Below are 15,979 nucleotides of genomic sequence, written 5' to 3'. Positions count from 1 at the left end.
CAGAGCAAGACTCCATCTCAAGGGGAAAAAAAAAAAAGCCGCTCAATTGTTTTGTCATGGGGCCGGGCGTGGTGGCTCACGCCTGTCATCCCAGCACTTTGGGAGGCCAAGGCAGGCGGATCACCTGAGATCAGGAATTTGTGACCAGCCTGGCCAACATGGCAAAACCCCGTCTCTACTAAAATTATAAAAATTAGCCGGCTGTGGTGGTGGGCACCTGTAATCCCAGCTACTCGGGAGGCTGAGGCAGGAGAATTGCTTGAACTCGGGAGGTGGAGGTTGCAGTGAGCCGAGATTACGTCATTGCACTCCAGCCTGGGGGACAAGAGCAAGACTTCGTCTCAAAAAGAAAAAAAAGTGTTTTGTCATTATATGTTTGTAATATTAAGGTGTGGGGAGTAGATTTCTCTGTGGGCCAGATTTGCTCAGATAAACAATGGCTAACTACCACCCTGCTGGCTGCCTCAGAGGGCTCCATGAACAGCCACTAAGTCAATGTGACTGTTTTTTTTTTTTTTGAGACGGAGTTTCGCTCTGTCACCCAGGCTGGAGCGCAGTGGCACGATCTCTGCTCACTGCAACCTCTGCCGCCCAGGTTCAAGCGATTCTCCTGCCTCAGCCTCCCGACTAGCTGGGACTACAGGCTTCACTGCGCCCGGCTAATTTTTGTATTTTTAGTAGAGACGGGGTTTCATCATGTTGGCCATGCTGGTCTCGAACTCCTGACCTCAGGTGATCCACCCACTTCAGCCTCCCAAAGTGCCGGGATTACAGGTGTGAGCCACCACGCCTGGCCCAGTGTGCCTTTTTACTTCAGCTCACAGATTTCCAGTTGGCCGTCTCTGCAGACCCTGGCCTCTAGCAGGGAAAGAGCCTTTTATTTGGCTGTTGTGAGGGCGCCTTGAAGTTTAGGTATTTATAAATGCGAACTGGGCTACCACTGCTTGCCTCTGAAAATCCCAGGGACCATCTCACAGCCAAACTAAATTTGGTCCCTGGACTGGTGCCTGAGGGCTGAGGCTGAGACATGGCTGTGACTGTTTATGACAGAGCAGCAGTTTTTAGTGGAGATTTTGGGCTGTCAGAGCAAGGGACCTTTCTGGAGTGGTGGTTATTTTTCTGTTATCTCTGTGTCCCCTGAGTCACTGGGTGGCAGAGTGGAGGGGCACTGTTTAGATAGGATGTGAGGTGTTGGCCCTGGGTCAGTTGCTAGAGCAGAAGTGTTTGGTGGCGTTTTAATACCTCAAACCCTCCTTCAACATTACCATGTCCCACAGATGGGAGTTATAGAACAGAGTGAGCCATTTAGGGTTTTTGAAGAAAGCGTATTATGCCTGTGGTGTAAGGCACTTGAATCCTCCATCTCTGCAGGAGAGACCTGCAGTGGGCTGCTGAGGACTTGGCTGTGGGTCCTACATTTCCCAGGATAACTCTAACAAGATTGATTTCAGAAGGTCCAGCTGCAACCTGACTGGGTTGAGAAGCTATTTCCAAATGGCACAAATAGGTTTGACGAAACCCTCGTATGTGGTTTGTTTGTGGGCCTAGGGTGACTTCGGATGGTTCGAGGGTCGTGCCAGTTCAGGAGGAAGGCTGGAAAACAGCATGAGCCCCACAGCCCATGATAGACTTGGAAAGAATCCTGTAGCTACTTGCCGTTTGCTATTACAGAGCTGAGCTACAGTGCAGTTCAAAGCAGGCCTTGCTTTTTCATCACAGCATGGTGGAGTTATGTTAGTCTCTCCCATCCCTTCACCAAGAAGGCCTCCGGGGAAGAAGCATGACCAGGTTTGCACACTAGAATGTCTGTCCTCAGTGGTCTCTTCTAGGACCTTAGGGGTCTCCCTGCCCAGGGGCAGAGTATGGCCCTGGGGAGGCTAGAGCTTCCCCAAGAGAGTGCACCCTCCTGACCTAGATATTTGATATATTTTTCCTGGGTGGAGAGATATGTATGGGACTTCTCTCTCTTCTGGGTCCAGATCAGAGGTAGTACATTTGTGTTTCTAGAGCGGAGGCCCTCAGAGTCCTGGACTCTGAGATAAGAGTCAGCACCACCCACAGCACCCCTGCAGGTGACACTCCCTTATCCAGATCTCCCCAGGCAGGAGGCATCAGCATTGCCAGTAAGGAGACGTAAGGGCACAGATGACCTTGAAAAGGGGAAAAGGGGAAAAGGGATGCCCTCCCTCCCACACCACAGCTGCTCCCACTTCTCCGTGGCACCCAGTCGTGTGCAACCTGGTATTTCTGCCATTTGGAAATAGCTGTGATCACAGTGGGCTTGCACATCTTGCACAAAGCTTCTTCCCTGATAAAAACCGGAAAGTTTAAGTGTTCGGGATAAGGGAACGGATGGGCAGCCACGCTATGAGGAAGGAAGTCAGCGCTCTGCACGCATCCCTGTGCACTGTCCCGTTGCCCTCCACGCAGCTGTGTGGGTGAAGGGCCGCTCTGTGGGTGAAGGGCCTGGGTCCTGGGAGTTGAAGGTGCAGCACAGCAAACCTGAGTGTAACTGGGAGAGGCCCCTCTGCCTGTGAACTTTAAAGAGCAGCTCCGCAGGGCAGTGCCGGCTCCAGCTGATCCTCCCTTTGAAAGCAAACTGCAACTGTTTCTCTCCTGAATTTAATAGAGCATGCCAAAAAATGACAGCATGTGCCTTCAGTCTGTGCTTCTCATGCCTTTTACCTTGTAATTCTGGTGATCTTACATCCATAACCTCTGGGATTGCTACAGAAGGGCAACTGTTAGTAGCTTCCACCAGCAGTCAGGGCAGAGCAACTCCATGAAGGTGCAGTTTACTGAGACCCTTCCGCTCTGGGGCCAGTAGGGCATGGTGCTGTGGTATTTTGTTAACTTATTTTTATTCTACCTCTCTTAAATTTTAAGGTTTTCAGATGTTATTCTGGCAACAATTTTGGCAACCAAGTCTGAAATGTGTGGCCAAAAATTTGAACTGAAGATTGATAATGTGCGATTTGTTGGGCACCCAACACTGCTACAGCATGCTCTGGGGCAGGTATGGCTCTCCCTGGGCAGGTGGGGCTCTCCCTGGGCAGATGTGGCTCTCCTTGGGCAGGTGTGGCTCTCCTTGGGCAGGTGTGGCTTCCCCTGGGCAGGTGTGGCTCTCCTTGGGCAGGTGGGGCTCCCCCTGGGTAGATTTGGCTTCCCCTGGGCAGATGTGGCTTCCCCTGGGCAGGTACAGACCCTCTGGGCAGGTGTGGCTCCCCCTGGGCAGGTGTGGCTTCCCCTGGGCAGATGCGTCTGTCCTTGGGCAGGTGGGGTTCTCCCTGGGCACGCGCAGACCCTCTGGGCAGATGTGGCTCTCCCTGGGCCGGCAGGCCTGGTCCATTCTGGCTCTGGGGGGCTCAGAACTGAAGCTGACACCAGCTCTGGTGAAGGTACTGGGCAGGAGACCTGATTAGACACTTGCTATGAACTGTGCATCTCCATAAACCCAGAGAGTCCAGTGGAAAAAGAGACAGGTGTTCTTGCCCCTGAAGACAGGTGCTTCAGTCCCTGTCCCTAGCTTTTACAGTCTGCATTCTAGGTCTCTACTGACTGTGGCCCTCCCCTTCATATATAGCATGTCTGTTTCCAGGGGAGGCCAAGATAGTGAGTTAACTAGCATCTGTCAAACCCTTGAATTTTCTACAATGTGGTGCAAGCATTTCCTCTTATTTATTACAAGACACTCTAGTAGCTAATATTAGTATTATTTAGCACTTATTTTTCTGCTAAACCCTCTCTGTATGTTCTCTTGATGAATAGGTGTCATAGCACTGAGGAATTCATCTTGTTAGCAGGATGAAGGGAACTTGTACACCAGAGCCTGCCAGTCAGCTCTCTGCATACAGGCAGGATCAGTGATGGCATTACTCAGATTCTGAAGGGTCGAACACAGTAACGTAGGATTTAGCTACATTTATACAGATCCAGCAATTCTGGGAGGTTCTGTGGTGTTATTCGTGAACCTCCATGGAAGGGGTTTCTGAGGTGGTTGATGAGCCTGGCCCCCTGTACCGCACCCTCCCTTCTCATCACAGCCTCCACAGCTGGGGCACAGTCCCCTACCTGTAGGCAATGAAGGGGAGAGTTGGCAGCCTGCCTGCGGTCACACCCTGTAGACAGGAGTGGCAGTCAGGGGTAGGGGATGGGTGCCAGGGCAGCCTGGGGCCCCAACTCCCCCTGGTGGCAGAACTTGTAGTTGGCTTTGAAGAGTTCCCCCGTGCCCCTTGGAATGCTTCCCTTGAGTGCCCTGGTCCTTGTGAAGCTGGCTGGATTCCAGAACCAGGAGCACAGAAATTAGGACTTGCTGGCCTGCCTCACCTGGGCCCTGCTCAGGGCTTGGCTGTCCATGAACATCGTCCTGTCCCTCAGTTGTTCTGAGTATGCGTCATACTTAGCAGATACAGCCTGGGTGGATGCAGGTGGACACGGGAAGGCAGTGGGGCTGTGGGTCTGGGTCCTTCACCCATTTATGCCCCTCTCCATCTTGTCCCCTGTGGGCTTTGTCAGCTCACTTCTGTTAGCGGGGTGGTGGGGGGGGGGTCAGAGCACTGACCTTCCCACTCTTGTCATAGTTGTGACTTGGTCCATGCAGTAGGCACGCCTCCAGAGCAAAAGCATTCATTGCTTTTCCAAGACCTTGGTGCTGTATTCTGGGGACTTTTGCCATGCCTGAAGTAGAATAGCTCTAAACAGCTTTCCTTAGAAAGTCGTCTCAATTAATTAGAATTATGCATCTTTTACAGGTCTCCAAAACAGATCCTTCCCCGAAGAGGGAAGCACCTACTATGATTCTTTTTAATGTGGTGTTTGCACTGAGGGTGAGTGTTTATATAAATGGTTAAGATCAGGGAGTGGGGCCAGTGGAGAAGCAGCTCTTTTTTTCTAACGAGCGTGTCATTGACTCGGAGCTTGGACTGCAGTGGGCTGGCCCCTCCTGGGGTGCAGGCAGACTGCACTTCATTGTTTACCCCTTTTTGTTTTGGTCAAATACACATAACACTATTTGTCATTTTGAAGTCTATGCTTCAGTGGCATCTGGTACATTCATGTTGTGTAACCATCACCACTGTCTAGATCCAGAACACTTTCACCACCCCAGAAGGAAACCCCATACCCATGAGCAGTTATTCTCTTTCTTTTTTTTTTTGAGACAGAATCTCGCTGTGTCACCCAGGCTGGAGTGCAGTAGCGCAATCTTGGCTCAATGCAACCTCTGCCTCCCAAGCTCAAGTGAGTCTCCTGCCTCAGCCTCCCGAGTAGCTGGGATTACAGGCGTGCACCACCACGCCCAGCTAATTTTTATATTTCTAGTAGAGATGGGGGGCTCGCCATGTTGGCCAGGCTGGTCTTGAACTCGTGACCTTAGGTGATCCACCCACCTTGGCCTCCCAGACTGCTGGGATTACAGGTGTGAGCCACTGTGCCCCGCCCCTGCTAATTTTTGTATTTTTTGTAGAGATGAGTTTTCACCTTATTGCCCCGGCTGATCTTGAACTCCTGGTCTCAAATGGTCTTCCCTCCTTGGCCACCCAAAGTGCTGGGATTCCAGGTGTGAGCCACTATGCCCAGCTGGAGCTTAATTTTTAAGACAGGCCTGCCTTGTTGATAAATAAGAAACTACGAATTAAAATGATTTGTTAATGGCTCCTGGGGTATAGGGTTCTGGGAGAAGTTCTTCACTTTCTGCTTGATACACTTTTGTAGTATTTGCATTTTCATAGCATCTTTGTATTTCTTACAGAATTACATAATATAAAGAGCCACAAAGAAAAATGAATTAAGTAAAAAAACAAGCAAAGGAATAAACAAAATCCATGACGAATGTTGTCCACCTGTCAACACCGATAACCCCTGTGGGACAGTTGATGAAACGCAGCCACAGCCCCACCCAGGATGCTGTAGGCAGGCCCTCACCTCAGGGAACAGTGTTTGCAGGATGCTGTAGGCAGGCCCTCACCTCGGGGAGTAGTGTTTGACAGCATAGCATATGATGCCCTTAGATCTAGCAGTCCCACTGTTAGGAGTATTATCAAGAAAAACAAGCAACTTTTACAACTGCGTAAAGATTTCCCCCAGGCTTGTTCTCAGCAAGAATAAAGATTTTTATAACAATAATTAAACTGGAGATAATCATAGTGTGTAGTAGTTGGGGAGTGATTAAACAATGTGGTGATTATTATACACTGGCCCATCCTCTTGCCATTGAGGGTGAGAAATGGAGATCAGACCAGAACCTGGAGAAGTATGGATTGATTACGGACAGGTAAAAGCAACCGGAGCTGAGCACAATGGCTCACGCCTGTAATCCCAGCACTTTGGGAGGCCGAAGCGGGCGGATCACCTGAGATCAGGAGTTTGAGACCAGCCTGACCAGCATGGAGATACCCCGTCTCTACTAAAAAATACAAAATTAGCCAGGTGTGGTGGTGGACACCTGTAATTCCAGCTACTCAGGAGGCTGAGGCAGTAGAATCGCTTGAATCCGGGAGGCGGAGGTTGCAGTGAGCCGAGATCGCACCATTGCACTCCAGTCTGGGCAACAAGAGCGAAACTCCATCTCAAAAAAAAAAAGCAACAGGAAACAAGATAGTCTAGGACTTCAGCTGGCCGTGATATTGACGAGTAGGAGAAATTTTGATAATGTAAAGAGTTTGTATTTTTTGGGTGGACAAGTCTTTCTTTTTAAAATATATACTTTTGTCATTTTAATTATACTTTCTTTTTAAAATATACACATTTGTCATTTTAAATATATATTCTTTCTTTTTAAAATATACACTTTTGTCCAGGCACAGTGGCTCACTCCTGTATTCCTAGCACTTCGGGAGGCCAAGGTGGGTGGATCACTTGAGCCCAGGAGTTTGACACCAGCCTGGGCAACATAGCGAAACCCCATCTCTACAAAAAATACAAAAATTAGCCAGGCATGATGATGTGTGCCTATAGTCCCAGCTACCTGGGAGGCTGAGGTGGGAGGATCACCTGAGCCTGGAAGGTCAAGGTGGCAGTGAGCAGTGATCATGCTGCTGCACTCCAGCTTGGGCAACAGAGTGAGACCCTATCTTAAAAAAAAAAGAAATACTCTTTTTTTTTTTTTTTAACTTTGAAAAATTTTAAACCCTGAACTAGAGAGAGCAGACTGACAAACCTTATATGCCTGTCTCAGGTGCCTTTAAACCCTGGCTCCATATATTTCCTTCCCTCTCTTTCAAGGCAAGTCCCAGACCTTATGTCTGTTCATCCCTACATACTTCAGAAGATATCTGTATAAAATATGGGCACTTAATTTTTGGCCATGATACCCTTTGTACATCTGAAAAAATTTACTGTAATAAGTTGGCATCACCTAGTACCTGGTCCATTGAAGCTTCTCCTGATTGCTAAAGCCTTCTCACAGCTGGACTGTCTGAACCAGGATGCAAACCCAGCCCAGCTAGTGCATGTGGTGTCTTTATGTGTCTGCCAATCCAGAGGTCTCCCCTCCCTTTGTTCCATCAAATGTTCCACATTTGGATTAATCTCACTGTGCAGTCAGACTTGCTCTCTGTCCCTGTGTTTCCTTCAAACTACAAGTTAACTCTGAAGGCTTGGTTCTATTTGGGTACAAGTTTTGGGGATGAGAAAGTCTCATGGGTGATGCCTTAAACTTCCTGCCACTTTATGTCGTGTATGGTGAAAATATGGTGTTTCTAAAAGTTCCCATTAGTGCTGGCACACCCTAGGTGTTAGCTTTCTCAGCATGTCCCTCACTCCATGTCAGGCCTTTGCAAACCGGACATGCTGGGACACCCCATGAGTGCAGGTCACTGAGCGTCACTGGGGACTGCACCACTTTGTATGTCTGGAAAGGTCAAGCATATGGGCCCTGGACATCCAACTCATGGACACTGTTGTGCCTCAGCTGAATAATCACATATCCAGGATCATTCTCCTCCTTGCTTTGCTCGTGGAAGTATTTGTACACAGATTCTTCTTCTAGGTGGGTATTTTGTTTTGAGGCAATTGTATACATCCCATATGTCAGCCCTCTGGTCCCAAGGACACTGTTGAGGCAATGCCCTTGACATGGAGGAGCAGGTCTGCTGCCCAGTGGTGGGCACGGCATGGGAGCAACAGTCAGTCCTTTCTCTGGCAAGGGATGCTGCCTTGTTGTAAGTCCATCCAGGTGTGAGTTCTGTTTGTGAACATGGGATCTGATGAGAATATAGAGAATTTCTTCAGCTCCAGATGAAGAACGTATTTACTGTCTGGGTCAGGCTTTGCCCCTGAAGCCTGGCTGTGAACACTTTGGGCATGGCCTTCCCTCTCAGATAAACAGGAGGGGGAGGCAGCACCAGAGGTTGTAATCAGCAGTACCATTCACCCCTTTCCCTTGTCTCACCTCCACCCCCGCAGGATGACTCAGCAGTCCTGTTGGCCTCCAGAAGCACTGAGTCATGGTTGGCCCAGTTATCTGCTCCCTCAAGTGTTTTCACAGACCCCCACAGCTGCATGCCTCCGCCCTTGGCTTGGGCAGATGTGCTTGCCTGGCTGACTGTGGTCCCTGATATGTTCCAGAGGGTCGAGGGCCCCTCTTGTTCCTGAGAGCCTCCTGCACTGTCCTTTGACCCAGTCATCATGGTTGCAGAAGGAGCGCTTGGGCAGAGATATGGGCCTGGAGCCTGCTGGTTTTCTTGTTGACCAGTGTGACTTCTGCTGGGAAGAGCTTCTCATCCTTCAGGACCAAAAGTATTCAGTGAACAATTGGCCTGGTGCCTCTCTTTTTGTACCGTGCATCCCTGTAGTAACGTGGCCTGTTGTGACTGAATTCTTACAAATTGTAGACTGGTTCTGCCTACCAGTAGTCAGCAGTACAGTGGTGACCACAGACACTACCAGGGTCTTTGCTCAGGGCAGGTTCTGTTCTTAGTTTGTTACATGGCTCGCCAATTTCTTCCATTCAGTCCTTGGTGAGGGAGGCACCATTGTTGTTCTTAAGAACAACAGTGCCCCCTTAGGGCACCCAGGCATTTCCAGAGCCATCTCTGTTACTATTCAGGCAGCCACTCCCAAGAATAGAGCATGGGGGCTGACAGCCCACAGGTCTATGGATGGGCCCTGGAGGGGACTCAGGAAATGAGCAGCAGTGGCCTTTGCAAAGGAGCCTGGGGGAAAGGAGTAGAGACGCTTTCTTTCATGGTTTGAGTTTTTGCTGTGTACCTGTATTAGCTCCATTTAAACTGTGTCCAGCTGTGTCCCTGTGCACACGTTTGAGTCTGTGTATGGTCTCTCTCCTGCAGGCCAACGCAGACCCGTCAGTGATAAACTGTCTGCATAACCTGTCCCGTCGTATCGCCACCGTGCTGCAGCACGAGGAGCGCCGCTGCCAGTACCTCACCCGGGAGGCCAAGCTGATCCTGGCGCTCCAGGATGAGGTGTCCGCCATGGCTGATGGTGAGTGCAGCAGGGCGTGATGGGCATGGGTCTGGGCTGGCTGGTGGCCTCTCTGTAGCGCAGACCTCTGTGGAGGTGCCGTCATTCAGTGTTAATGGTACAGGTGTTGGCGGGGCCTCACCTACCCCAACACCAGCAGAGCAGTCAGGAGCTTGCAAGCATCGGCTTTTGGTGAGCTGGGCATTGAAAATGAAGTCCTCACAACAGCTTCGCTAGGCAGTGTCCATGATCGTCCCCATTTTGCAGATGTGGAAACTAAGGCTCAGAGAAGTTACATGATCGTCACACTGGGCTGATTGTGCCTGGGGGGCACAGGAAGACTCCCAAGGGGCACATTTGTAGATGAATTTTCCTGGATGGATGTGTTGAAATAGATTTCCCGACCAGAAATATTCTTTCTTCCCACACACTCCTGCATGATCACCGTTCACATAGGTGAGGCAGCTCTGCCTAGCCCTGGTCCTGTTGGAGATGTTGAAGAAACTATTACTCCCCGGGGCAGGAGAGGGCATTGGAAATATCCAGCTGGTGAGGTGGACAGTTTCCAGTTCTTTGCTTTCAGCCAGATTGAAGGAGGACCTAATTGGGTTATCAACTAACCAATTATTAAAAATAATTTTTGCAGACAGAACATTGAGTGTTTTTTGGCCTACTGTAAAGATTTCAAAACATAAAGAGACACCTGTAACAAACTCTCCATCTGCATTTTCTTTGGCCAGCACCTCTATAACAAAAGAGAGAATTAGGAACAAAACTAAAGTCAGACCTAGTTGTTGTAGCAATAAGTAAAATGAGTTATTGACATGAATGAACAATAATAAAGAACAGCCTCTCTGACTCAGGTGCATTTTCAGTACAAATTTACCTGTGGCTGGCTGCGGTGGCTCATGCCTGTAATCCCAGCACTTAGGGAGGCCGAGGCGGGTAGATTGCTTGAGCTCAGGAATTCAGGATCAGTGTGGGCAACATGGTGAAATCCTGCCTCTACCGAAAAACCCCAAAAATTAGCCGGGCATGGTCATATGTGCCCGTAGTTCCAGCTACTCGGGATGCTGAGGTGGGAGAATCACCTGAGCCTTGGGAGGTGGAGGTTGCAGTGAGCTGAGATTGCACCACTGCACTTCAGCAAGGGTGACAGAGTGAGACCCTGTCTCAAAAAAAAAAAATAAATAAATAAAAATAAAATAAATTTTGACAGGTAATTGTCAAATATATAAAGTTTTTCTTTTGTTTTTTCCTCTGTCACCCAGGCTGGAGTGCAGTGGTGTGATCTCTGCTCACTGCAAGCTCCATCTCCTGGGTTCACGCCATTCTCCTGCCTCAGCCTCCCAAGTAGCTGGGATTACAGGCGCCCGCCACCACGCCCGGCTAATTTTTTGTATTTTTAGTAGGGACGGGGTTTTCACCGTGTTAGCCAGGATGGTCTTTATCTCCTGACCTTGTGATCCGCCTGCCTCAGCCTCCCAAAGTGCTGGGATTACAGGCGTGAGCCACCGCGCCTGGCTACCTGTCAAAATTTATAATATGTTTCTGTTTTGGCCAATTATATACTAATTATAATTGTGATAATAACAATCCAAAAGTTTTGTTTTTTTAAACATTATCTTTTTAGAGTCTGTGACTTTATCACAGGAAGTAAAAAGAAATTTTATTTTAAGTCTATGTATATATTTTTAGAAATTTATGAAAAAGGATGAATAAAAGACTTTTTGGCTGGACGTGGTAGCTCACACCTGTAATCCCAGATAAAAAATTTTAAAATTAGCAGGTCTAGGCCAGGCGTGGTGGCTCATGCTTATAATCCCAGCAGTTTGGGAGGCCAAGGTGGATGGATCACTTGAGGACAGGAGTTCGAGACCAGCCTGGCCAACATGGTGAATACCTGTCTCTACCAAAAATACAAAAAAATTAGCCAGACATGGTGGCGGGCGCCTGTAATCCCAGCTACTTGGGAGGCTGAGGCAGGAGAATCGCTTGAACCCAGGAGCTGTAAATCTTGTGTTGTGATTCTTGTAGGAAATGAAGGTCCTCAGTCCCCATTCCATCACATCCTGCCCAAGTGCAAGCTGGCCAGGGACCTCAAGGAAGCTTACGACAGGTAAGACAGGTGGGTGTGCTTATTAACCTCCTTCTTATGGGCCAGGCTGCCTGGGCCTGAGGAGCAGCGTCAACAGGTAGGGCTCCCCGGTACTGACCACTGTTCTCCTGGGGTGTGAGCATCAGGGTTCCCTGAGGTTAGGGCCGGAGAGGACTGGGAAGGGATGGCCATGTGGCCGCTCTTGAAAGAAGTGACCTTGGTGGCCGTTTTTTTTTGTTTATTTTTTATTTCTATTTCTATTTATTTCTTTTTTTTGAGATGGAGTTTTGCTTTTGTTGCCCAGGCTAGAGTGCAGTGGCACGATCTCGGCTCACAGCAACCTCTGCCTCCTGGGTTCAAGAGATTCTCCTGCCTCAGCCTCCCGAGTAGCTGGGATTACAGGCATGCGCCACCACACCCGGCTAGTTTTGTATTTTTAGTAGAGACAGGGTTTCTGCATGTTGGTCAGGCTGGTCTCAAACTCCCGACTTCACGTAATCCACCCGCCTCGGCCTCCCAAAGTGTTGGGATTACTGGCGTGAGCCACCGTGCCTGGCCGGTGGCTGTTTTTTAAATGGTTTGCTGAGTAGCATGCACTCTGCTGGAACTTATATCACAAAAGACAAATCACTCTCCTATGTTTAAGGACTTATATCTCCCGATAGAAGAATGAACAAGGGATCTGAGCAGCGAGCTCACAGAAAAGACAGGTGGTTCAAACATGTGAAGAGATGCATCAATGCATCACAATAAAGCTACACAGAGATCCCATTCTCCACCTGTTATACTGGTTAAGATCCACAATTTCACGAGACTCGATGTTGGCAAAGCTCGGGGGAAGGGGCATCTCGTGTGTTGCTGGTGGGATAGAGGTACAAACCCCTGAGTACCTTTGCTTTTTTAAACCCCTTTGCTGAGTAGCATGCACTCTGCTGGAACCACCACCTCCAGACTCCTCTTAAAACAGAAAACGAGCCCGAAGTTATACATGAGAGTCCGAAAGTGTTTTTAAATCAAACAGATGCAAAATGCCATTTTACTGGGCATGACGCAACAGCACGTTCTGGGCCCACCTTCACTAGGTGGGTGTCACTGACTCCAGTCACTCAAGAGGAAATTGAGGCTCAGTGGGTGAGGCTGGGGCCAGCTGTCTCCTCTCACTCTGAGAGGGTTGGGGTTTGCGACACTGACTGTGTGAGGGCAGCAAGCCTTGAGGATACCGTGAAAACCTCACAGTTGTTCTGATTATATTGGCTGAGCATCGCCTTTATTAAATGTGGACAAGCAGGCCGGGCGTGGTGACTCACGCCTGTAATCCCAGCACTTTGGGAGGCTGAGGGGCGGATTTCTTGAGGTCAGAAGTGCAAGATCAGCCTGAACAACAATGTGAGATCGCATTTCTACAAAAAATTTTTTAAAAATATCTGAGTGTGGTGGCACAAGCGTAGTCTCAGCTACTCAGGAGGCTGAGGTGGGAGGGTCACTTAAGCCTAGGAAATCAAGATTATGGTGAGCCATGGTTGTACCATTGTACTCTGGCCCCAGCAACAGAGCCAGACCGCATATCAAAAATAAAAAAAAAAGGCCGGGCGCGGTGGCTCACACCTGTGATCCCAACACTTTGCCAGGCTGAGGTGGGTGGATCACGAGGTCAGGAGTTCGAGACCAGCCTGGCCAACATGGTGAAACCCCCTCTCTACTAAAAATACAAAAAATTAGCTGGGCGTGGTGGTGTATGCCTGTAGTCCCAGCTACTCAGGAGGCTGAGGCAGAAGAATTGCTTAAATCTGGGAGGCAGAGGTTGCAGTGAGCTGAGATGGCGCCACTGCACTCCAGCCTGGGTGACAGAGCTAGATTTCATCTCAAAAATAATAATAATAATAAAAATTTAAAAAAATAAAGTAAAATAAAAAATAAATAAAATTTTAAAAATACTTTTTAATTCTTTTTTTGGCTGCCTAGTGAGCCGCAACTGCCCCCACCATTGAGTTTGTTCCAGCCTTCCAGTGCTAACCATTTACCTGTGTTATTTTGTATGTGCGCCTCTGTATCTATAAGATAAATTCCTAAAGGCATTACTAATAGGGAAAATGGCATTTGTAATGTTGTGTTTCCTTCTCAGGGATTTGTACCTCTGTCCCATCAGCAACACACGAGATGCCTCTTCCCCCGAGCTTTGCCAACATCGAGTCTCGTGAAATTGTGGATCTTAACCAGTATAATAGGTGGGGAATGGGAGCTCTTTGTAGCTTTATTGTGATGCATTGATGCATCTCTTCACATGTTTGAACCACCTGTCTTTTCTGTGAGCTCACTGCTCAGATCCCTTGTTCATTCTTCTATCGGGAGATATAAGTCCTTAAACATAGGAGAGTGATTTGTCTTTTGTGATATAAGTTGCAACTAGCATTTGTTTGTCTCTTGGTGACCCTGGGGACTGAGCCTCCCCAGGTGTGAGAGAACATCAGCCCTTGCCAGGTGATTGCTTTGTTTTCTGGCCCCTTCTGTGTTGCAGAATGGGACCTTTGTGGTCATGTAGTCTGACCCTGTCTCTGATTCATTGTTATCACACTAATGTTTTCTCTGTGTTGAGAGAATTACTACCCTCTGGCTTTGAATTGCCTGGTATCCAGTCTCTTCCCTGGAAATTGTTCCATTATTCTGAGTGTATGCCTCAACTCGGATTAGATTACAAGCAAAAATCAGGCTAACTTGGAATTAAAATAAAAACCAAGCTGGTGCAGTGGTGTGCTCCTGTAGTCCCATCTCACAGGCGAGGCCAAGGTTGGGGAATCACTTGAGCCCAGGAGTTCGAGCTTGTAGTGCTCTATGCTGGTGTCTGAATAGCCACTGTACTCCAGCCCCAGCAACATGGTGAGACCTTGTCTCTTAAAAATTTGTTTAAATAAAAACCCAACCATTGACTTTATATTTCTTTTTCTTCTTCTTTTTTTTTTTTTTTTTTTTTGAGACGGAATATCCTTCTGTCGCCCAGGCTGGAGTGCATTCTTCTGCCTCAGCCTCCCGAATAGCTGGGACTACAGGTGCACGCCACCACGCCCGGCTAATTTTTGTATTTTTAGTAGAAATGGGGTTTCACCATATTGGCCAGGCTGGTCTCGAACTCCTGACCTTGTAGATCCGCCCGGCTCGGCCTCCCAAAATACTGGGATGACAGGCGTGAGCCACCGTGCCAGGCCCGTTGACTTTATATTTCTAAAGGAAGAATGGACTATGATTTCTTAGGTTTGAATCGTGCTGGAAAGTTGAAAGGAGACAAAACCTTGGACTGCCTGTTGTGTGATCTGCAGGCTGCGGAGGAGCTCAGAACTTGAGGCAACCCAACGCCACCTAGTGGATATTAAAGGAGGACAGGAATCTGAGTTTTGGTGAAAAAGGCTCCTAAGCTGTTGTTCAGCACGTGGCGTTCTTTCCTGACCTACGCATTCTGTTTCTTAGTGCCCAGGATCACATTTCCTCCATCCAAACTGCCACCCTAACAGTCTTGGGTCCTGGAGCTTGCCCCAGGGATGCTGGCAGCTATGTTTCTCTGGCAGGAGTCCAGGCAGTAGTACCCTCCCTGTACCCATCCTTGTCTGGCACTGGCATGGCTCTGCAGCCACCCAGGAGCCCCTCTGGGCTGTGGCCTCTCCTCTGTCCTCATCCCATCAGGTCCATGGTTGGCCTTGAGGGTTTGGTCTGCTGCTGCTCACTCTTCTGCCCTGAGAAGAGGAGACTGAGTTTCCATTACTGATCAGGTAACCTAGGACACAGAGTGCCTTTCTCCTGATGGTGACTTACTGCCAGATCTGGGGGAATCTCAGAACAGAACTGAAAGACCAGAAGCTGTGAGATTAATGAGGTTGGAGATTGGGGTGGGATTTTTCAAAGGAATTGTTCCTGGTTCTTTTTTTTTTTTTTTTTTTTTTTAAATTTAAGGCAGGGTCTCACTCTATTGCTAGGCTGGAGCACAATCTTGGCTCACTGCAACATCTGTCTCCCAGGCTCAGGTGATCCTTCCATCTCGGCCTCCTGAGTAGCTGGGACTATAGGCACACGCCACCACGCCTGAATAGTTTTTGTATTTTTTTGTGGAAATGGGGTTTTGCCACGTTGCCCTGGCTGATCTTGAATTCCTGGACTCAAGCAATCTACCCACCTTAGCCTCCCAAAGTGCTGGGATTATAGGCGTGAGCCACCATGCCCTGCCCCCAGTTGCTATTTTATTTATTTATTTATTTATTTATTTGTTTGTTTGTTTGTTTGTTTGAGTTGGAGTCTTGCTTTGTCACCCAGGCTGGAGTGCAGTGGCACAATCTCAGTTCACTGCAACTTCCGTCCCTGGGCTTAAGTGATTCTCCTGCCTCAGCCTCCTGAGCAGCTGGGATTATGGTGCCCGCCACCAGGCCTGGCTAATTTTTGTATTTTTAGTAGAGATGGAGTTTCACCATGTTGGCCAGG

At 48.6% G+C, this 15,979-nt stretch overlaps 1 protein-coding gene across 11 annotated transcripts in view; it reads left to right on the top strand.

Annotated features, from left to right (window-relative positions):
• Nucleotides 1-15,979, top strand: part of NPRL3 (NPR3 like, GATOR1 complex subunit) — a 73,868-nt gene that overhangs the window by 31,972 nt on the left and 25,917 nt on the right. For 8 of the 11 annotated variants that reach the window (XR_010131482.1, XM_055364705.2, XM_063699829.1 and 5 more), the window contains 4 exons: nucleotides 2,887-3,016; nucleotides 4,752-4,826; nucleotides 9,288-9,441; nucleotides 11,458-11,539. Coding sequence is in view for 10 of the 11 variants with exons in the window: in XM_055364705.2 (XP_055220680.1) it covers nucleotides 2,887-3,016; nucleotides 4,752-4,826; nucleotides 9,288-9,441; nucleotides 11,458-11,539 (441 nt within the window). In the remaining variant the exon portion in view is untranslated. Of the gene's footprint in view, nucleotides 1-2,886; nucleotides 3,017-4,751; nucleotides 4,827-7,083; nucleotides 7,988-9,287; nucleotides 9,442-11,457; nucleotides 11,540-15,979 lie in introns of those variants that run through there. The other 3 variants (XM_055364709.2, XM_063699833.1, XM_063699832.1) reach the window with 2 other exon arrangements.

The sequence above is a fragment of the Gorilla gorilla genome, chromosome 18 (genome assembly GCF_029281585.2).
Source record: "Gorilla gorilla gorilla isolate KB3781 chromosome 18, NHGRI_mGorGor1-v2.1_pri, whole genome shotgun sequence".
In the NCBI taxonomy this organism is placed as follows: Eukaryota; Metazoa; Chordata; class Mammalia; order Primates; family Hominidae; genus Gorilla; species Gorilla gorilla.
This window is presented reverse-complemented; position numbering and strand designations above follow the sequence as displayed.